This window comes from Nilaparvata lugens, chromosome 4, assembly GCF_014356525.2.
Source record: "Nilaparvata lugens isolate BPH chromosome 4, ASM1435652v1, whole genome shotgun sequence".
Taxonomy (NCBI): domain Eukaryota; kingdom Metazoa; phylum Arthropoda; class Insecta; order Hemiptera; family Delphacidae; genus Nilaparvata; species Nilaparvata lugens.
Window position 1 is genome coordinate 19541637 of NC_052507.1, and position 24029 is coordinate 19565665.

Consider the following 24029-nt stretch of genomic DNA (forward strand, 5'->3'; position numbering starts at 1 on the left):
TTATCCATGGCCTAGCGAATCAGCTAATTACCTTCTTGATACGTAAATTTTTTGTTGTTGGCTGGGAAGACCAGACAGACTGTGCCATGGAAAAATTGCGGTAGGCCTACCTTCCTTCAGATTCTGGTGAGGCATTGAATCTCATTGGGAAATAAAGAATCATACTCCATTTCTGTCAGCAAATAGGTAGACCGTTTCATTACCTGCTTCCTTATCATGCGTTTGAACACTTTTTAAACAGCCTTTACATACTTGAATAGCTGATTGAAGAACTTTGCTTCAAATCCAAAATGAATAAATTCCGTCTTTGTTGTTTATTTGTCTGTATCTAGGTGACGACTCTGCTAATCCCTTCTGCATTAATCATATACTGTTGTAAGGTTGATGGTTTCATAACAAGACACATAAACATCACCATAATATAATATTATAATCTTGATACAATGTATGGACTCCAACTTTAACGTTCGTATTACATTATGACACCAGGCTGGACTGCCAATTGTAGTACATAAGCACACTGCCACCAAGTCGCGGGGCATTAGTTACTATTGCATTTATTAATCACACTTTTTTGCTAGCCCAATCACCGCTGGGACAATAGCTTTGGTGTTCTAGCTTGCTTTACTCGGACACCACTATCCCACTGGCAACCCAGCCTGCTATCCCACTACCTCCTTCATCAAAGGATCCGGGCACACAGGGACAGTACCATTATTCTATGCTAGACAGTACCATTTTTATACTAGTACAATTTCATCCAGGGACAGACATCTTTTTCTATTATCATGGAGTGAAGAGTGAAGATACCGTTAATCTAGATTATTTGTCTCTGCTATTATTCAACTTTTCAAGTATTAATACATGAAAATGTTATATTAATAATCATAAAGCAATGATTTCAAGAATACTTTTTCATGTTTTCTATTAGTGAAGAGACTTGATGCTTGAAGTGAAGAACTCTTTTCTATTTTATGTGCTTAAAGGTTGTTCCTCGCCATCCATTCAAATGTGTACCGTTCTAAACTTTTATGAATCATAGGCTGAACAGTTCAAATTTTAAAATATCTATTTAATAAGATATTAGCCTATTTGTGAGTAGGATTATTCATTGAAACGAAAAGGCATGTATGATTGATTTAAAAACTCCAGTGGATTACATTTCTAGCGTAGATAAATGTTTTTTTTTTTTTAGTTTTATAGAAACCATTAATATTTCTGTTGCAGGTAATTTATATTCAAGCCTTTATTTTAGTAATGCTTACTGGAAAATTGATGGGAAAAGTTTTCTTTGGAGAGCTCCGAGCTGCTGAGTTAGAGGTGAGTTGAATCTGTATACTTCATGTATATATATTTTATCGTTTTACTTGTAAATCAGTACTGTGAGATTAGAGTAGTTTGTTATCATCAATTTTGTTACCGAACAAAATTATTTGTTACAATATTTTGGCACCACCAATCGTTTTATGAATACTTGATTAAAACGCATGATTCCTATTCATTAATTGTTTGGTCTTTTTTAAACATAAGAAATGAAACGTTCGATTAAGATATTGTTGGGTTACTTGAGTCGAAATCACAGTAGATCACCGATTATCCGGACTAATTGATGCTTCACTGATAATCCGCATAATAGATTTTATCTCGATTTTACCTAGCTCTTATGTGTAGACCCAATTAAAACATTGTATTCTGGCCTACAGTACTTAGTAGTACGGTACTTGTATGTAATATGACTAGAATACACTTATCTTTCATTCATATTCTAGTTAGAATAGACACTATGTTAAGTAATTCAGAAAGGTACAGTAAATCAATTTTTTATTTATTAAAATATTCTACTGCACTTTGATTGCGGAGGAACAATTGGCCGCTGGAAATACAGAATAGGTTAAGTTTTTAGGAAACTTAAATTTTGTTTTATCTAGAAACCCAGACAGATCTGAATTAGTTAATATTTTGAAGTCTGTAAATTTGTATCTTACTAATTTCGAGGCTACTAGACTTGACTCAGCACTTGACAACATCGCTACAGACTTGAGTCCTGACTTATTCTCTGTGAAAGTAGAACCTGTTGCTTTGGGTGATCATGACGCTTTATGTCTCTATCTAAAATCTGATATCTTTCCCAGTCAGGCTAGAGGTGAAAACCCTATGAATAATAGTCTTCAAAAATTTAAATCAAGACCAATAACTGATGCTGGACTTGATAGTTTCTGTTGTAGACTCAGTTCAGTTGATTGGAGAGAGTTTCTTATATATGGAAATGCTGAATGTAATTTTAATTCATTTTTTAATAAGTTTCAAGAATTGTTTATTGAGTCTTTTCCACTATTTAATTGTAATTCAAGATCTAGTACTAGTAAGAAGAAACCTCACCTCACTTCTCCTGCCTTGGAGAGTTTGAGATGTTTTGTCCTCATTGCGTATGACAGGTTCAAGAATAATAGAACAGACTCAGCCAGATTAACTTATAATAACTTGAAGAAAATGTATAAAGCTGAGCTGAAAATGACACAGCTGAAATCCAACGCAGACTTTATTGAATCAGCCAATAATAAATGTGCAGCTGCTTGGAAAGTTATTAGAAAAAGTTCCAAACCAACACAATCTAGTATAACATCTGTTTCAGCCGAAGATTTCAATAACTATTTTGTGAAATCAGTCTCAAAAATGCGAGATTCTATTGATCCATCCAATGTGTTGGCTGAGGAGCTTCTGGCCTCTGCCCCTAGATCCTTGCATGAATTTGTTCTAAGAGAATTGTCATGTCAGGAAATTGCTAATATAGTCTCTAGAATGAAATCATCTTCAACTAAAGATATTTATCACCACTCCAGCTCTATGATGAAAACTGTCATAAATTTCATACTGGCACCATTAACAACTTGTTTCAATGCATGTATAAGAGATTCCATTTTTCCACTGAAACTCAAGCATTCCAGAACAGTGCCTATTCATAAAAAAGGTTCTAAAGATCTGCCTGAAAATTTTAGACCCATCTCAATTCCACCTATTTTTAGCAAAATTCTAGAATATGCTATTGCCGGTCAATTGTACGAGTTTTTCGAGAGTAATGGTTTGTTCTCAACTTCTCAATTTGGCTTTAGAAAAGGAAAGTCTACAGTTGATGCAGTCACCTCTGTAGTGAGCGATGTTGAAAATAGTTTTGACAATAAAAACTTCACAGGAGTTGTACTATTCGATCTGAGTCGAGCTTTCGATGTTGTCGATCATAATATTTTATCGAAGAAACTCCATCATCTGGGTGTACGCAACAAGGCACTTAAACTTTTGAAATCATATTTAAACAATAGAAGTCAGTCTGTATGTATAAACTCCAATCTCTCAAATCCATTATCTGTTCCTCACGGGGTCCCTCAAGGTTCCATTCTTGGGCCTCTACTTTTCATAGTTATGATGAATGATATTGAGTACAACATTGGATCAAAAGTTGTATGCTATGCTGATGATTCATCCATAATTACAATAGATAAAGACCTGAATACTCTCCAACAAAAAATGAACAAGTGTCAGGATGAGGCTGCAGTTTGGTTCAAGGCAAATGGTTTGCTGCTTAATAAAGATAAAACCCAGATATTATTGCTTGCACTGAGACAGGTTAGTGAAGGTGCAAAAAATGCTAAGCTTCTTGGTATTACACTGGACCAAAAGCTTTCCTGGAGTTCTCACATAGATAATTTATGTTCAAAACTCTCCAGGGTAATTTACTTGTTACGCAGTCTCAGCGACTCTGTTCCCAAAAAATACATGAGAACTTGCTATTTTGCTTTCTTCCAGAGTGTGTTTCTGTATGGCCTGGAACTATGGGGGTGTGCTCCAGATGCACAGAAAGTATTCTTACTACAAAAGAAAGCTCTTAGGATAATTTCTGGTGCAGCATATTTGGATCATTGTAGGCCTCTATTTGTTGGAGAGAAAATCATGACTTTGCATGGCATGGTAGTTTTCAGGCTCTTGATGAGTGTAAAGAGAAAGATAGGCTTGTTCCACTGTAGGGATGAAATACATAGCTACAATACTAGGAACAAATCCAAAATTGATGTACCCTACTCAAGATTAAGCAAGGTATTAAATAGTCCAAGTCTCATATCATTAAAGCTTTTCAATGCACTACCATATTCGGTTAGGGTTTTACACGAATCAAAATTTAAATGTTGTTTAGAGTCTCTCCTTTTGAAAACCCCCTTATATTCTATTTCTGATTTTTATCAAGTAACAGTGGAAGATTTTGCCTAATTATGAAAACCTTATTAATCTTTGAAGAACCTCAATTAGAAGATATTCTGTGATTTTAGAAGATAAGAATATTATGTGATCTTACCGTACTCGATTATATTGATATGTTTGTGTTGAAAATCAATTAGCCTATTCTCAACTTATGTCTAGTTTTAGTAATATTTTACATGTTTTGACTGTGTATTTATTTGACGTTTCCAATTGCAATGTAAACAATGCTTGAAGGAATAAAAACATTCTTATTCTTATTCTTATTCTTAATAATTGTTTCATGAATGTTTTAAAAAAACTATCAAGCATTTATTTATTTGTTGTTAAGTTTGTAGAATTTTTTTTTAATTGATTCGCGATTACTAATAATATAAATTTTTTATATAGAAAATCATTATTGGCATATCTTCTAATATAAAATAAATCATACGTGCTAATTATTAATATTCTTAATAGAATCAATTTGCTTTTAACGAACCAACAAAAAGAATAACAAAATAAATTTTGAAACTATATCACTAATCGATCAGTAATATCTCCAGTAAGCTGTATTAATTCATCTTTATAATTTGTTACGTACATTTGTTAGTAATCAATAAGTTGCTCTTACTTGGTTTAGTTTTATGGGAAATTGACTGACTGTGAGTGACTTATTCGTATTCCATAGTGAATAATTATTGTGCAATGAGCAATATAAATGCGTAGCACACCTGCCAAGTTTTGTTGTGCCCAGGTTCATCAGCACTTGCATAGTTTATTGGCTCATATACATTATAGAGTGCAAGATCAATAGGAGACGTTCATCTACACATTCTATGCAAATGACCTATTAAAACTGCGATAATCGAGTTATTGATTATCTTTTCATATTTCATTCATCTACGCTCAATAACGATTCTCTCATTTATTCAATAACGATATAAACGATTCGTGCACAGTATCTTTCTCTGAAATATTCAACTCATATTTCATTTACTAATTGACGGAACGTATCATTCCTTAACAAATCAAGTCTGTAATAATGATAGCAAAGTAAATAATGCTCTTCACAATTATTGATGAAACCATCTGATAAATCTCAATATTCATCCTAAATATTCAATATTCATCTCAATATTCATATTGAGGCTATTTAAACCTCAATAATTTTTCACCAAAATTACTTCAACTTCAATCTTTAATAAAGTGGCTCATATAATAATTTTGGTACACCTTTTAGTAATGTAACTCCTTGAATTATATATTTTGACATCTATAGTTCAGCATCCTACACTTTAGGTTTTCTTGAAAAATAAATACGAATGTAAATGATGGTATAAACTAACCATGTAGCCATTTCATATTCGTATTGAATAAGTTCAAAACTTATATCCTAGTAAAGTGATTAATTTGTAGTAAGTCAATTGGAATTATTTCTCTCGATATCATTTTATGATGAAAAGCAAACTTACCGTAATTGAATTGATTTTTGACTTTAAGAGCGCGCAGTCTCTCGAAGCTAATAAGTCTTATTGTGTGATTAAAAAACAACCAGTAAAAGAACTTGCTTGAACTCGTGACAATAATGTGTTTTCCAAATGAAATCTCATTAGGTCCTTCTTTTGAATATTTAGCCGCAAAATTTCGGGTAAGCCATTTATTATAATCAATATTGTATATAATAAAGCTATTCAAGTCAATGTCATGTTGAAAATGCATCATATATTTCATCTTTAAAATATGTAATTTTATAGTACTGATTATTATTGTATTAATGTTGCAGCATTTGATGGAGAGAGCGTGGTATGCGATGACTGAAACATGTCTCGCTTTCACGGTGTTCAGAGATGATTTTAGTCCGAAGTTTGTAGCACTCTTCACTGTATTACTCTTCCTGAAATCGTTCCATTGGTTAGCTGAGGACAGAGTTGACTATGTATGTATTTGTCACTTTTTGTATGTTCAACTAATACCTAACCTAGCTCAACTATTTTAGTTCTTTGAATGATTGAAAAACTTAATAACTTCGATATTACAGCCTTACAGTGAATTACTGTATCGTCAAAATCGTAATCAGTGCGCTTATTACAGGCTCTAGTAATAAGTGAAAAATAATAGAGAAGTCAAATAATAATCGAATATTGAAAGTCGCCTGATACTTTTCAAACGGGTTTTATTATTCAAAAGTTGAAATATGTTCATAAGAATACTCAGCAAATCGTATATTGCTGTATTCCTGTCTGTGTGATTAATTTGAGTCATTATTGAATAAAAACTTCTCATAATCACCACCTCAGTCCTACTACAGTGAATCGTACTAAGTTAAATCTACAGTTCAGTCAAGTTAATGAGCATTATAAGTTTTTTCTCTTCACATTACGACTTTTCTATTTCTCCAATTTTATTCTTCTGCTTTTCTACCTATGAAACTAAGATGCTTTGAAATTTTTAATACATTAAAAAAGTTGTCTCTTTATGAAGCTTTTGTTATAGTAACCCAACCACAAGCGAACGAGACATACGAGTGCAACGGTACGAGAGATTACAGAAACCGTGAATTAGGACAATAGCAAATATCAATAATCTTTTTAGGAGTTACCAAGTTGTATTCAATCTTCCAGTCACTGAAAAAACTTGAATATTTAAACTACCAAGTTTCACCTTTCAGATACGTATTGTAAACGAATGTGGAATTTTGTTTCAGATGGAACGAAGTCCGAATATATCGTGGTTATTCCATCTCAGAGTTGTGTGTAAGTATTCTCTTTCAATATTATCAAAAATTATAACACCGCCTTTATTCCTATTTTGTTGGTTGATAAAACATGTTATTGGACTGAATTTAGCATTCTATCCAAGCTATTGAAGCGTGAAGGTTGATTGTGGTTTGCTGATTGTTTTGCGTGAAGATTAAAGGATGATTGCAATTTCACGTTCAACTCCATACAACTGCATGCTGCTTTTCCGTCCCTATCAAGTATCCTATCCTGTGCAAGGATATTGGGTCTACCAAGATTAGTAAGACGATAAATTGTACTTTAAGTAGGTTTGACGGCCCCTTCTTTACACCTATTCTCTGTAATCGCTGAAAGCAGTTTAAGGCTAGTTTCACACTCATTCGGTTCGTTTCGTTTTCGGTCTGTTTTCGGCAAATTCCGATAAGTGTGAAACGGTAATTCGGTTTGAATTCGGTACCGAATAGAAACCGCATAGAACCGAACGCCAATGTGACTCTAATAAATTCCATCAGGTTTCAATTTTTTGCTAGTGAGAGGCTACTTTCACACACTTTCGGTTCGGTTTGGCTCGTTTCGTTTTCGGCAAATTCCGATAAGTGTGAAACGATGATTCGGTTTGAATTCGGTACCGAATAGCAACCTCATAGCACCGAACGCCCCCTCGACACGAATAGGTTTCATCATATTCGAATTCGTTGCTAGGGAAACAGGAAAAACAAAGTCTTTTACATACGCTTGCCTTTTTTGTTTTTATTTAACCTGATATCGTGATTATCTGTTTCGAAATTTTCCAAGTCAAAATCATATGGTCAATTCATTTCTGTTAGTTCACAGGAACATTTTTTTCTCAACGAATAGTTTTCTAAAAAAATATGAAAGATATAAATTAAAGCTCAGGGAGAATTTTTTTCCACGAATATTACATGATTTCATCAATGGAGAGAAGAGATGAAGTTTATATACCATGTGTCAAAACAAGTTGAAAAACAAGTTCAATTTAAAAAAATAATCTCTCTGAACATCCAAAATTAACATAATCAAAAAGAAATAAATCACAATTTTTAATTAACTTTAAAATTTTGTTGTTCAAGAAATACCATCTTACAATTTAAAACCAGCTGTTATATTCAAATATACCAGCATGAACTATGGAAATCCAAACGCAGCTGTGTTTGAGAAGAAAATACCTTATTAGAACCGTACGAATTGAAACCTGACATGATTGTATGAAAGCCTCATTTGTTTTCGGTAACGAACCGAACCGAACCGAAAACGAACCGAACTGAATGCGTGTGAAGCTAGCCTAATTCAGAAACGTTCAGCTCTCGTAGTTCAGTCTTTCTGATCCATTAGAGAAGAAAATACAAGATTCACACTATTTTTTTAATGATTTGGTTTGTATAGGCCTATACAAAACGTATGTATTTCTCAGCTATCTTATGTTGATGGATTTTCAAATGTAGTTCTAAGATAAGGATCGATTTGCCTGAGTATACAAGTGATTAGTATCACCACAGATAATAGAACAATATTGTTTGAACAACTCAATTCTATCAGTGGAATTTCCAATTCGTACAACTAGATCTTTAAAAGAACTACAAGCTTTGTGACATGTCATTGTTTTACAATTTTCTTTCTTAGAGGCACACCATAATTTCGTTAACGTAAATAAAAAATGCAATTATTTTTAACCTCTTTCTATACAAATTTGGGAAAGGAACAGTTCTGGACTAAGCCAGTTGTTTCCATCTCAATGATTCATAAGATTCGTGCATCATTAAAATGAATGAATAAATGATGAAAATGGCGTTGTTTTGCAGCTCTGCTAGCTATGTTGGGATGTCTGGACTTGCACCTAGTTGGCCACGCCTACCTGTCAACTGTCACCAAGGGCGCCTCCGTCCAATTGGTGTTCGGATTCGAGTACGCCATCTTGTTGACCATCATAATAAACATTGCTATCAAATATGTTCTCCACACCATTGATCTCAATAGTGAAACTCCATGGGAAAATAAGGCTGTCTTTCTCCTATATACCGAACTGATTATGGGTGAGTTCCCATCAGATAGTTATTTCATTCACCTCAGTAGAAATCACTATAATGTCAGATAATCATAATTATATAAAACATAATATTTATAAATAGAATTATAGTACCCTTTAAAATCAATAAAATAATAAAACAAGAATACAAATTGTAATGTAACTACTAGTTTCGGTGATCACACCATCGGCAGGTTATAAAAATAAAACATAGTAAATACCTTTATACCTAATAATAAATACCTATTTTTAATAGGTTAAAAATAAATGTTTTCTAACCTGACGATGGTGTGATCACCGAAACTAGTAGTTACATTACAATTTGTATTCTTGTTTTATTATTTTATTGATTTTAAAGGGTACTATAATTCTATTTTATAAATACAACAAAGTAGCCCTGAATTCATAGATTTTTATAAAACATAATATATCAATAAATAATTATAATTTATTATCATTGGGTAACGCTAAATGGACCAGTAGCAAATGATGGCGGTCAGACAAACTTATGTTCTCCTGACCGAAAACCACACAACATCTCAAAGAAATTGAAAATATACAGTGTATATATAGGCATTTGAGACTCTTGAGCTATATATTTGTTGTGTATCTGCCATACGCTAAATACTAATAATAATATAAATTAATATTTTAGAATTATTATTGTGAAAAGTGTATTATTATTGATAACAATAGTTATATCATCAAATCTATCACGCTCTGCGGGCAGTTATTTAGATGGAATTTGCTAAAATGTATGTTTGCTCATGAATATTCTACTTTGGGAATAATGCATAGCCTACCAAAGTCGACTTATTCTATGGCAACTAATAACAATTATGATGCTTTTAATATTCACGGGAGTCAATTTGAATTGATATAGGCAACCGTCAATTAAAACTTAATGGATTAAAGTCACGAAAGACTTCGATTTTAGTCTCCATTGATAGCGACTAAAAATTGTCAAGTATTTTGAGATGTTTCTCAAATATCTTTTGTGATTTTTTATTATATGTTTATTCGCTTAGTTTTTTGTATAATGAATTATTATTAATTTTCGCATTCTTACCTTGATTAACCTTCCGGCAGTCGCGCTGTTGTAAAAAGTACAACAGTGTCAGTTTTTTGCTACACAAAACTATTGAATGGGGTGGTATCAGTGAATGAGTCACCTATGCATTCCAAAACTTTCCCCCCATCACTCCACTGAGTATCAACCGAGCAATGGTTTAGTCTTTAGGTGCCATTTAGTCGCGACTGTGCATAAGTCGCACTGTGCATAAGATAGGGAGGGAAAGACTGTATACGGGGAATGTAAACAAACCAATAACACAGAATTGATGGTTTTGCTTGATGTACCTTATTGGGCTATGAAATGGTGATCATCCAAATGTTCATAGGCGTAAAATAATCCAAGAAGATGGAAAAAGTATTTATAAAATTAATATGTTTTGACAGTAAACAGAGTACATAACACTTGGAAAATTGGATGTTGTAAAAAATACAACACGCGACTGCTCGTGTGATTGAGTAGGGCGCGACTACCGGAAGGTTAAGGAACAATTTTTAAAACGGTATGATGCATCTTGAAATTAATTATCTTTTTGTAGTAATATATGAAAACGGGCCATTTTTTGGCCACCTTGCGTTATTGAAATAGTTATTTATTATGTTATCAATTCTCTTTGTGTATTTCTGTTTCAGGATTTTTCAAGGTTGTTTTATACATAATGTTTTTGGCCATTATGTTTAGAATCTCAATGCTTCCACTGTTTGCTTTCCGGCCAATGTACTACACTATGAGGTGAGTGTATGTGACTTATTTACTTTTGTAAAATTTCAAGTCTGTTAGGTTCAAGTAAGTGAAGTTGTGGCTGCAGCCGAGTGGGTATATCGCTGGTTTAATTATCTAAATTCGTTATTTGAAATGCTGTTTTGAATATTTTGAGACGTCACATTGACATCACATTGGAGATAATTTATACTCTGATGTCATTCCTGAGTAAGCAGGCTACACAAAACTACTGCCAATCATAGTCGTCTCATAATATTGCACAAGACATTCTCAGACTGCAGCATTAAATAAAATTAAAAAAAAACACACACATTTTAAATAATACACTGTGTATACTGCAACCGCCACTTCCCAAAAATTATCAGTCTTCATTGATGAAGATATCCTGAGGTTTACGTTAGTTTATTTATTTAATCATATTTATTTATTTATACATTGATAGATACAATATCATTCTGATCTATGAATGATTGGGAAAGGAATAACAAGCTTAAAGCCCACAATTGTTCCTTTCCCAAATTTGGATAGAAATTGTCATGATAGAAATAGTTATGAATAAGCATCACCAGGATTGACTATCATTGTTGGATGTATTGAATTTAAATAATAGTGCAGTAAAAATGAGGAGCCTGTCCTGGCTCCAGGTGGTAGAGCGAGTAATACCCAATCATATCATAATTTGAATAATGCCGGACCATTATTAAAAATAAATTTGAGCTTAGTGTTTCACGAGCTAAACAAGTCCCGTCAATCATTCCTTTATACTGTAACATAATAGTGTGCTATTGTCTCCTTTATTTATAGTGTGCTATTATCTGAATGACGATTATCAAGGCAATATTTTTATCGTTTAGGGCATGAGTTATGGAGAATTATGAAGAGTTGAAAATATTTAACCCTAAAATCGGATCAATTTTTTCAGAGCATTCAAGAAGGCATTCAACGATGTTATTCTTTCGAGAAGAGCTATACGAAATATGAATACTTTGTATCCTGATGCGACACCCGAAGAACTTGCAGCTGCTGATAACGTGTGCATTATCTGCAGAGAAGAAATGCTAACTGGTAAGCTCATACTAATGAATCATATACACTTGCATACTATTAACATTCCAATGTTGATAAAGTATTATTATAATGCATTACATTCCACGACTTGAGAGAATGTAGGCTAATGAGGATTTCAGGAGTACCAGAATGATAGTGAATGGAGCTATTAGCAATATTGTTACTAAACCAAAAGACTTGAAACAACAGAAGATTGGATTACTGGACTACACGACACCAGATCGACTCATATTTTATAGCAGGACTGTTGTCCTTCTAATTGTTGCCGATTCCTGATGACAAGATATGTTTTACAAAATATCATTTTAGAACTGTGTTCCCAGTTGGAATAGAGAACTACTTGAATGTTGAATCTAAATAAAGACATTTTATTATTTAATAGAGGCAAAACCAACAAGTCTCTCTAAAATGCATCATAAGGATAATATTTTATATTATAGGTTATGACTGATTTTGTAGACTGTCCGTCAACTCAGTGTTTAATCAGTCATAACTGGTCTTTCAAGTAACTGGTAACGCCAGTTTACACGATGCCAGTCAATTACATTCAGTGGCCGACTGACAGCGTATAAATAAGTTATTTATAATTCATTAGCTTATAGTTTATTAGTCGTTCTATATGCTGTTCATCTTCAAAACCTAACTCATACAAAACGTTGAACTGTTTCCTCGATATTATTTCAAAATTCAGAACTCAACCTAAAACTCAATTCATGGATAGAGAACAGAGAAGACGATCAAACACAAGCGGTGTCTATACTTGCATATTTAGCGCTTACTTGAACTATAAAAACAAAGTAAGGCCACAAAGGCGAATCAGCTGATGAAAAATCTTTAAAATACGTGAGCATTTGCTCCAGAGTTCAGGAGCCTGAGGTAAGAGTATAAGGTAAAGCTTATTCATATAGAAATGAGCAAATGCTTAATGCTTTAATGCTTAAATGACCTAATGCTCATGAGCAAAACCTTATGCTCCATGCTCATGCTCATGAGCATATGCTCTGATTTTATTCATATGGCCCATTGTCTCGTATCTCAACCAAATTTCTCAACAATAAGTAAATTTATTCAAATATTCATTTCAAAACAAAATGCCTCAACCTTTAAGACAGTATTGTATATCAAAGTGTGTTTCAAACACATGTCGGCTATTGTTATTGGTTATTTATTTCATGTTAGATGCTGTTTTTTGTTCAAAGACTGATGACACAACATTCATGTGTATACATTTATGATCAACGCGCTTGTCCTCCTGTTATCAGCCCCCCTTAGATGAGGAAATAGCTTTGTAATAGCAGTGTGTAAACACAGGTTCAACACATTTGTCCTGTCGTTAGTGGCCACCCTAAGATCAGGAAATGGTTGATTAAGATGATGGAATAGTAATTAAAAACCGATGGAGTGATGAAGTGGATGATGATCTCCGGAAGATGGGGATAATAGCATGGAGACGAAAGGCATGTGACCGTGATGTGTGGAGGGCTCTTGTGCGAGAGGCTAAAGCTCACATCGAGCTGTAAAGCCAGAAGAAGATAAGTAATTGAGTAGCTGATTTTTGTGAATAACAATATTTTGATTGCTACGGAGCATGTGTAAATAATGAAACGTTGATTTGGTTTGTTTTCAGCGTCGAAAAAACTGCCGTGTAACCACATATTCCACACTTCGTGCCTGCGCTCGTGGTTCCAGCGCCAGCAGACCTGTCCCACATGTCGACTCAACATTCTGCGCTCCCCGACGGGGGCCAACACCGCCACCCCTCCCCGCCCCGCGGCTGCTCCCCAGCCACAGCCACCGCCCCATCCCCACCCTCAGCCGCCTCCGCCACCCTTCAACTTTGCCTGGCCGCCGCCTCCCGTTCCTAATCAACAACCAGGTACACTACTTTTAATATGTCATTTACTTCTAGTAAACCATTATTATACTTTTACTTTGGTGAATAATATTATTTTTGTCATAGTCATTCAATCTCTGCTGTTTTCCATGCATGAAATCAAGCCGGTAAACAGCTGTTTGCAGAACAAATAAATATATAGCATAATCGACTGTAAAGAAAACATATGGTTTTATTACAGTATAGTATATATGTTATACTTATGCTGTAATGAGAATCATATGTTTATTTGTTCTACAATCAGCTGTTTACCGGCTTGACTTCATGGGTGTAAAACAGCTGAAATTGTATGACCATGACAAAAAGATTATATGGCAAAAAATAATGTACGTGCTCGAATGAAATTCTAGTCTCGGCTAACGCCTCGAGTAGAAACATCATTATCGCAGTGCTCGAATGAAATTCGAGTAGAAACATCATTCTGCAGTGCTCGAATGAAATTCTAGTCTCGGCTAACGCCTCGAGTAGAAACATCATTATCGCTTGCAAAAGGCCCCTTCCCGTCCATGTGACGTAAGATAATATAATATTACATTACTAGTGTACTATAATCTGTGCGAACCTTAGATTGCAGCCCGGGGCTTCATGGCCAATGTTATTGTAATATAACAATAGGAGCTCACGGTTGCCGTCTTTATGCTGATTCTATCTACAAGGCATATGCTCTCTTTTTCGCTCATTATCTCACACGATTAGCTCATTGGATTCTGTGAAATCTGGCAGCGCTGTAGCCCATGACAGAAATGTTGTAAACTAAAGTTTGCACAGGCTATGGCATACTTTACTAGTTTTAATACAATTCTTTTGTGCATCTTTGCGAAACAATAATGAATAGAACTCTCCCTCCTCTCCTTAAGCCCAGGCCACACCAAACTCGCCTTTCCATGCTATTAAATTGAGCAGACCACACTGAGCTCGCTCCCGCAGAGGGAGTACCTCGGCGGTATTTTCACTTCGCCGTGCCAGGCGAACTTTTGAATCGTCTGCTGGTGGTACTACCGCCGAGGTAGCGAGCTCGGTCTGGCCTGCACAATTGAATAACATGGAAAGCGAGTTTTAAACGGTGTACACACGTACGTTTGCCTCGGGTGAGCATACGTGTATGGGCTTGCATTTGCACGTGTGGACACTGTTCGCTGAGGCATGTGGGCGAACCGGAACCCTGTCGGTATTTTGGCGTGCTCAAAGGCGCCTCGGGCGAGCATTGAATGTACGTGTGGACGCGATTTTGCCATACGGGTGAGGCAAAACGTAAACATTGAAGGCGTCATAACCTAATTCCAATGAATTAGGTTAATGAATGACAAATCAAATTGTGATCCAATAACTAATTGTAAATTGTAGGATTTTTGTAATTTTGTAGGATATGTGGATTGTCAAATATTTAAATAGAAACATGCATGGAATATATAATTTGTATCATGATTAACAAATTTAGAACTGCATAATTTAAGTGAAAAAAGCTTCTCTAAAGGGTTCCTACAAGAAAGTATAGCTCAAATATTATTTTACTGTGGCTATCAAATCATCTTGTGTTTGTTTCATGTTATCAATCAGAGTTGTTAATTAAAATTGTAATCTTCAATATGATATTATACGTTTTAGATAGCTAGGCTATCTATAGAGAGATTTATTCAAACTTTGAACTAGTATTCCCTTAAAGGTAAATCTTGAAGCTAATCTTTCGGAGGATCTTGTTTTGTCATGTGTATGAGCAGAGTTAGTTTAAAATGGGCAGCAATTTAGTATTTGATTCAATTTATGGCTAATTTCCTTAAAGAAGACTGTCAATTTTGTGAGACAGTGTTAAGTGCTTTGATTAGGTCATCAAAACTTCTGGAATTATTGTAGAAATTTTCTTTTTTTGAGATTCAGAATAGATATTGGAAACCAACAAATGAATCGCCTAATGCCAAGAATCTCAAAGCTAGAGCCAATCGTTCTTGTGGAGTTATTGCTTCCCTCATGATGATATCATTATTGTTTAGATAACTAGTTGAATTAGATTCAGTATATTAACAAGATAATGTTTTGACAACCTAATAAAGTTTGAATTGTCAATCTTTGTCATGTAGCAATTTATTTCCTTACTTCAACCTACAATCGTTCAACCCACCAACATCGTTTGTCAAGTTTTATTTTTGATTTTATTATGTAAGTCATTGAAATAAAATGATACTGCTGCAATTTGTGATAACTATCTTCAATGATGGAATGACGCCATTGTTGTCATGTTGTGGAAAATCTACATCTACCATGTCTTCGTGTCGTCTGCAAATCAGATAGCTTTTTGAATGCCGAGGCATACGTGGATCGCGTCCACAAGGACGTACAGTGAATGTTGAGGCATATTTACATACGATTGTTCGCGCGAATCTGTACGGACGTGTGTACAAGGCTTTAAAAGTTTGCCTTCGGTAGCGCATGCGCATGATACCGAGACTCACACGTCTAGAGAACCACACTCATCAAAACAAAAACAAAACCAATCGCTAGCGGACGTTTTTTGGTGTGGCCTGAACTACCACCGCGGGAGCGAGCTCGCTACCTCTAGCAGACGTTGGTGTGGCCAGTGCTTTAGAATGCTTGTTTTCTAGTCATCCTACAAAAGATCCGTGTCTAATTCTAAGATATCCTGTAAGCATATTTTGTAAGTCATATTAAATAACTGAAAACTAAAAAATAAAACGACATTTATAATTATTTTAAGATGTTCAAAAATGGAATATTATGATTAATTATAATAAATTAGTGATACAAATCCATGGTGATGAATTTTTAAATCTATTGGTGGAGAAAATATGAATGATTTTTATTGAAGTGAAAAATATTGAACCAACAACCAATCGGTTAAAGTCACACATTTGATCATGGAGCTTTATTCAACTACTCATTTAAAGAAAGACTTTGGCCCGGTTTCTTGCAACTCATTTAATCTAATAGACCCTAATCTAATCTAATTGACCCTATTGATCCCCGTTTGTGGACGATATGTTATTAACAAACATGGAAATATAAAATCTACCATCTTGGATTACCATCACGTGGAGATATTTGCATAGGAATGCCTCTTCAAATTATGTTTTCCACCTCTCATTCATGAGTATTTTAATACTCGATAATCACCGACAAACGTTTAGTGAGAGAATTGTTTTTATTTAATTTGGTTTTCAATTTATAAATTCTTTCCTCAATCATTTTAATTAATTCTATAGTGTATTTTGAATCAAAAAATAAATCATTAATCTCTGTAATGTAAATATCTTGATTAATGTTGCAAATTAACTGACAAATTTATTTTAAAACTTCAATTCAGTTCAAAATTATAATAACATGAGCTCTTTTCTATCAAATCGCTCCAGATGCTTGATTTTTCTATGATTATGATTAATTCTCTATTCAAATTTAACACATGTTTCAATTCTGCATTTTTCTAGTGTTTTGCTCTTATTGGTCAACTATAATGATGCAATGTAGGAAAATATTTTGATTGATATTTATTTAATTGATCATATAAGTAAATTAATTCAGTATTCATATGCTACAATTATTAAGTTTATCAATTGGCGTTTTTTGCTATTGTAAGTATAAATTTACAAGTTGTATGATGTTTGTATCAAATTTTATTCAATTTATTTAGAACAAATGTGTTAAGATGATCTTGTTTACTGTGATGTTTAGTCTACTTATTTGTTTCCGTTGACACAGGAGAGAATGGCAATTTGAATGAGGGCGCTGGAAGCAGTGGAAGTACCGCTGGCAGTCAGGCACCCGGAGCAGCTGGAGCAATGCCAGGCCCTGGAATGCCCTTCTTCTGTCCACCATTTCCGCCATTTATGCCGTTCAGTGAGTACATTAATTTTTTTAAGCGGCTAATCAAGTGTTTAACTTATTTCCCAGTCTATTGTCGATGTCTAAATTTTGACAAAAACTATCGAAATTTTAATATTGACCTATGAATTTGGTCTAGCTTCTCCCAAAACAGCTCTTTCTTTTTACCAAAAGCCCACTTGAGAGTCTAGATAGGAACATTACACTTTCATCATTAACCAATAAGTAAAGCCACTTGTACACCAGAGTTGTCAACAAATTTTGGCAATTTGTTGTTAATTTATAAAAAATCAGGCAACATTTAACATTTCCCCTACAGAAAAAATTTACAACTTTTTTGAAAAAAAAATATTTTTCACAACAACATCCTATTGACAAGTCTGGTTTAAAAGTGGCTTTACATTTACACAAATCTGGAACTCATATGGCTATCATCCGATGCTTAAATAAGTTGAAAACGTGTGCGTAGGTATTAAGGTTACAGTTGATTCATATAAATGCTAGACGGACTTGATCAACAAGTACTGTTTTACCCAAGTGTTTTGTATATTTTCCAAATATCCAATGTCGTGATCAAGATCTGGTCTTCCTGGATAGATGGTGTCAAGTAATTAAAAACATAATATATAAACTGTAGCCAGCGTCACAGTCCAGCAAAGTTTCAATTTAAAAATCGTTTTCTTAAAAGAAGGTCTTTCCAATGAGTTCTCGAATACATTGACTGGGCGCGCACTAACTGAGTCTCTGGCAGGCAGTTGAACATTCGCACAGCCAACACCGGAAAACTGTTATTTACTCTTGACATCCAAGTTAACCCTTCCTCGAGTTCCATTTAAAGAATTTGCTCTCTTCTGGAAAAAGTGCAGATGTTTTTCCCAACATGTAGGAGCCATGACAGTATGTTCATGTCATGAACTGTATGGATGCCTAAATTCTGGAATATGGGCTGGCAGTACTCATTATACTCACTCAATATCATTACACAGAGTACCTTTTTTGGAGCAGGAGTTTCCCCACATGTGCCGAATGCCCTCATATCAAGGTGCCATACTGAATGTGGCTGGCAAATACTGCATAGTACACCATCAGCAGGCGTTCAACACTAAGCAGCCCTCTCATCTTCCAGAGCAGATAGACAATTCTAGAAAATCTTTTGCAAACCTTGGTGATGTGTGACTCCCATGATAGTTTGGTATCAATATTAAAACCAAATAACGTCACGTCACATGCTCAGCATCAAGAATATCTGTTCTGCTGAGAGTACGCGCAATCTCCTGAGTCTTGGTATCAATCAAATTCAGTTTATTATTGGCGAACCACTTCTTGGCCTCAGAGAAGAGTGCATAAGCCTTGAATTGGGCATCATTGGGCCGTCCGCCCTGACCAATGATTGTGGTGTTATCAGCAAAAAGCAAGCTAGAACCATCCAGGTGCAAATCATTTATCATTAACAGGAACAGCAGCGGGTCAAGTACTGAACCTTGAGGCACATTGTGTGGGACACTTTCTTTATTTGATGTGGCCCCCATTACTACCTGATTTTGTGCCCTTTATGAAAAGTTCAATTGCTAAATTGATTGCTATTCAAAATCATCAGTAAATTCTGCCCCAACTGATTTATTTTTCATCAACTTATTCACAATAATCTTTTCATATTCAAAATAGTTGAACAACTATTCTGGTTCAATATGATTGATATTTTTATCGACTCATTACAATAATCGTTCTATGAATTTCATTTGATTTGAAAGCTTGTAAATTGTGTTGCAGATATTCCTCCACCGATTCCCCCGAGAGACTTTTCAGGCTTGTCTGATGAGGAAGTGCGCCGAATGGAGAGCAGTGCCAGGGAAGGCGTGGAAGCGCGTCTGCTGTGCTTGAGAAACATTCAGATGATGTTGGATGCGTCTGTTGTTCTGATGCGTCAGTACTCCGAGTCAGCCGCTATTGCTGCAGCACAAAATAGGTTAGTTTAAAAGTATTTCCTTCATATAAGGGTCCCATTAGGCTGGTCACTAATGATAGGAATACTAATGTATGATAAACTCATCATTGAAACATCAACTGGTATTTTAATCTCAAATGTATTTGAAAATAATTTGAAATTAATAAAACTATTTAATTTTCTTTTCAGTCAAGATAAAGAATCTGTGTTATCGAGCTGAGATCTTATCAAAGAACTTCACAAAACCGTTCATATATAATCTTGATATTTCAAAAAAAAATTATCATGTATCGTTTTAAATTTTTGAAATTTTATCCTTTAAATAAAAGTTTTCCTGGTTTTAATTCTTGTTTTTCATCTATTATGTATCTATATAATAAATTTCACTGGTTGTGGCACTTTGTGTATGCTAAACTTTATACTAAAGTAAATGCAAACTATATACTGGAAATTGTATATTTTATAATATAGACTATTGTATAGCATTTTTCATGTTTATGCTATTATTTGGATACAGTTCTCAATATTACGATTTACCTCGACTTCTTTGATCAGCTTAATTTTTTAAAGAATCTATAAAAGGAGGATAATTATGATTTTCCAAATTATATTATTTGTCAAAGACCCTTTTCCATTATATTGTAATAGATCATCTAGAATTGTTAATAACAAAAAGTAATTTCTACATTTACTTCTAAGAACATAGATTCGGATGTAGGTGAACCCCAATATTCTCAAATCTAAGGTTGTCAGCTGTGCCATTAGTGGAATTAGAACACAGAACGTGACATACATAATGAAAAACATGGATATTTAACACTTAGAAGAAAGAGTTTCCACAAATATATTTGTTAGATGGAATTAGTTTAAATGCTCAAAGCGTATTCGGTAGTTCATTCAATATTTTTTGCAATTTTAAAGTGCGTAGAAGATTAGTTATTATAATCATTCATTCATCAGTACCAGTATGCGCAATGTCAATATTATTATCAAATTCATTAATCAGTCTCCAGTATAATTGATGATTTAATCAAGAAATGAAAATAAAAAATCCAAGTGCCCTTTTTTAAATTTTTTACTCACAATATGTTTCAATAGTAATGTTATTTACAAGTGAAATAATTCATTTACTGACTCACTTGAAAATGACATCACTGTTGAAACATGTGAGTGAATTATTAAAAATCTCGTGTGGTACAGTCACACAACTTTCCTTGCTCGTTGAACTGCAAGCCCAATTTCAGTAAGATATTTACAAATATGTTGTTGTTTGAATTGTAGTAGTATGCCAAATCAAAGCACGCCGACCTCTGAACCGACCACTGGTCCTGATAGAGCAGGAACGTCCACATCAGAAAACGCTACAGAGCAACTGCAGACAACTCCACCAGTTAGCTCAAATAACGATACACCGTCAACTTCAGGCTCAGCATCATCTCCACAGCCATCAACTTCCAAGTAAGTTAACTCTGATTGTCTGAAAGTGAAGCAAATGAATAAACTTCGATGAAATCGACATCAGTTGAAAATTAAAATATATATTGAATAGATGGAAAGCCATTGTAGAAATCTGTAAATGAACTGACTATTATGATTATCGACCATACATGCCTGAGAACTTGGAATGTTGAAATAAAGAATAGTGCTAATGCGAGTTTATATACGAGCTAAGTCTCACACATATGTATATATGTATAGTGATAATACAGAGTGCGCCAGAGAAACTTACTTATTTAGGTCAATAAAAACAAAATCATTTTAGTTATTTTTTTAATTTTAGTTTTATTTGAGAATAAAATATTCCTATTTTTTACATTTAGTCTTGAAATGTCATCGGATAAATGGTGACCCCATTGCGCATACACTGATGAAGTCTATTTTTGAAATTTGTATCCACTCTTTGCAGCATATCAATCGATATGTTGGCAATGGCGTCACAAATGTTGTTCTTGAGGGGTGCTATGGTACGTGGTCAATCGACATAAACCAGGGATATCAAGTAACCCCATAAAAAGAAATCGCATGGTGTCAAATCTGGAGAGCGCGCCGGCCATTGGAGATCGCCTCTGAGAGATATCAGGCGGTCGGGAAATGCTGTCGCAACAAATTCATTGAATCTCGAGCAGTGTGTGCTGTGGCACCATCTTGCTGAAACCACACGTTCCTTACGTTCATTTCTTTGAGTCTTGGAAGAAAAAATTCCTCGATCATGTTTCTGTAACGAGCTCCATTAACAGTAACTGCGCGTGCATTTTCTTTAAAAAAGGACCAATTATTCCCATTAACGACATTGCACACCAGACAGTAACTCGCTCACAATTAAGTGTCTTCTGGTGAAGCTCACGTGGGTTTACACCACCCCAATAAGGCATGTTTTGCTTGTTGACGCAGCCGGAAATGTGGAAGTGAGCCACGTCACTGAAACAGACGACCGCGTCTTCAGGCAAGTTGTCAATCAGCATTTCACATGCATTTTGACGGGAAACAAAATCGCATTCAGTTAATTCTTGAACAACAGCCAATTTATAGGGATGAAATTGAAGGTCTTTATGGAGAATTCGTCTGCAACTGCATAGCAACTGCTTGTTTGCGAGCAGAACGCCGGGGAGAACGCACAAGTGACTGCCTCACTCTTTCGATATTTTCCGGAGTTCTGATGGTCCGTTGAAGTACATTTCTGGGCCCGCTGCTCTCGAGACCAGAGAATGATGGCTACTGACTTATAAGAGGAACAAACTTGGGAACTCCCTCCTCCTGATACGCACCCTCCTGCCCCTCAACAAGATAAATTTACCGTGCGGGATTTTTTTCAAATAAGTAAGTTTCTCTGACGCACCTGGTATATACCGTATGTAAGCAATAGTATTGCTATCATATCAAATGAAACGTATTGACTTACAAAAATACACAAGCACATATTGTGGTGTCTATAAATAGTTATTTCGAATAATAAGCAAAACTATTATGTGTATACTAGTACTTCAGTTCTTGAATTGAATGTAAATCTTACTTTGTGTGGTTTCCAGGGTTGGTGTTGTTAGCGAAGAAGCAAGCAGTTCGTCGACGTCCTCAGCAGCCTCACCAACGTCAGTGACGCAACCGCCTCCATTAGTAACTCCCGAGCAAGAGGAAGCCCGCAGAAGAAGACTGCAAAAATTCGCATCCGACTAAACACCACTACTTTAGTCTGTTTGCATTCCATAATTGTGTGAATTCTGTTTGTGATGAGATGCGCTGAATTCTCTCTCTGCAAAGAACTGTTACAAATTTCATCCAAATAATTTTGCCGAACATTTTTATCGACATCACGCACCACATAATTTAACGCATCTTTGTTATATAGTGGTTGATCAACATTAACATGATCTTTCTATTGTTAACCAAAGCTTACGAAAGGTCGAAAAGTTTATACATTACAACGAGGAAAAGCAGCAAAAGAAAGTGCAATACTGCTAGTAAGTTTACAAACAATGAATAAGAAATCATGTTGAGGTCGTTCAAACATTTTATGAATAATGTATTAATAAATGATACTCTATTTTCTTTTTGTTCTACTGTGTGTTCCACTTTTGTAAATAATATCGCCTAAATAATTTCTGTGATGGAAATTATCCTCCCTACTCCATATTTATTAGCCTATTTGAAATTGTAATCAGGCTATTGTTTTTGTATATATTCATTATACAGGTAAATGTTGTAATTAATATCATAAACAAACTTCACAATTTGTGATCGCAATTTTGTTCTTGTATTATAATATGTTTCCACTGTTACTATATCATCAATTTAAATCTTGCTTCTACTGATTAGAAATTAAGTTTGAAATGCTTTATATAAAAGATCAGTGGCATTGATTTTATTAATTATTATTCTCATTTTGAAATGATTGAATCTATTCAGTTCTTCATTTTAATTGTGATTCTTATCAATTTTAAAGACTAGTTGTTGATATCGATGAGTTGATTTGTAAATAAATAAAATATTATGACACTTGTGATTTGGAAGTGCATTTGTAAGCGTATTAAATTTTTGTTGGTTGTTCAATATATCATGTTGGAAACTTCATTCTGGAATAAATTCCCATTTCTTTACAACATCGTATTATGCGATCAAAATCTAATAATTTTGAGATTTTACAACATAGTCTTATAGTCTTCAAGTCTGCCTAGCTGTTTTAGATTAGAAGCACCTTAGTCTATTGGGAAGAACTGTATTCCACGGCCGTGAGTATCTGCTGTAGAAACGACAACAATTAACGAATATGAACTTACAATAGCCACAAATATATTTTAATTGGATGTGAATATATTTGTGGTTATGGTAAGAACGGTACACATTCGTATTCCATTTGAAAAGATACAGTTAACATGACTATAAAGCAATGACCGGATAAATTGATAACATAGCTTAATAAATAACTATAGTCTGTTCATCAAAAGGAGTGACAAAACATAACGTTTGCGCTTGTGTGAGTATAAGACTAA

At 34.5% G+C, this 24029-nt stretch overlaps 1 protein-coding gene across 1 annotated transcript; it reads left to right on the forward strand.

Moving 5' to 3' along the window:
* Window positions 1–1166: 1166 nt before the first annotated feature.
* On the forward strand, window positions 1167–23610 carry LOC111050500 (E3 ubiquitin-protein ligase synoviolin). Its single transcript, XM_039426881.1, has 11 exons — window positions 1167–1320; window positions 6014–6166; window positions 6935–6983; window positions 8789–9019; window positions 10717–10816; window positions 11730–11872; window positions 13503–13751; window positions 17478–17615; window positions 19371–19566; window positions 20827–21003; window positions 22572–23610. The coding sequence occupies exons 1-11, from the start codon at window positions 1258–1260 to the stop codon at window positions 22714–22716; spliced, it is 1644 nt and encodes a 547-aa protein (XP_039282815.1). The 5' UTR covers window positions 1167–1257; the 3' UTR covers window positions 22717–23610.
* The last annotated feature ends 419 nt before the right edge of the window (window positions 23611–24029 follow it).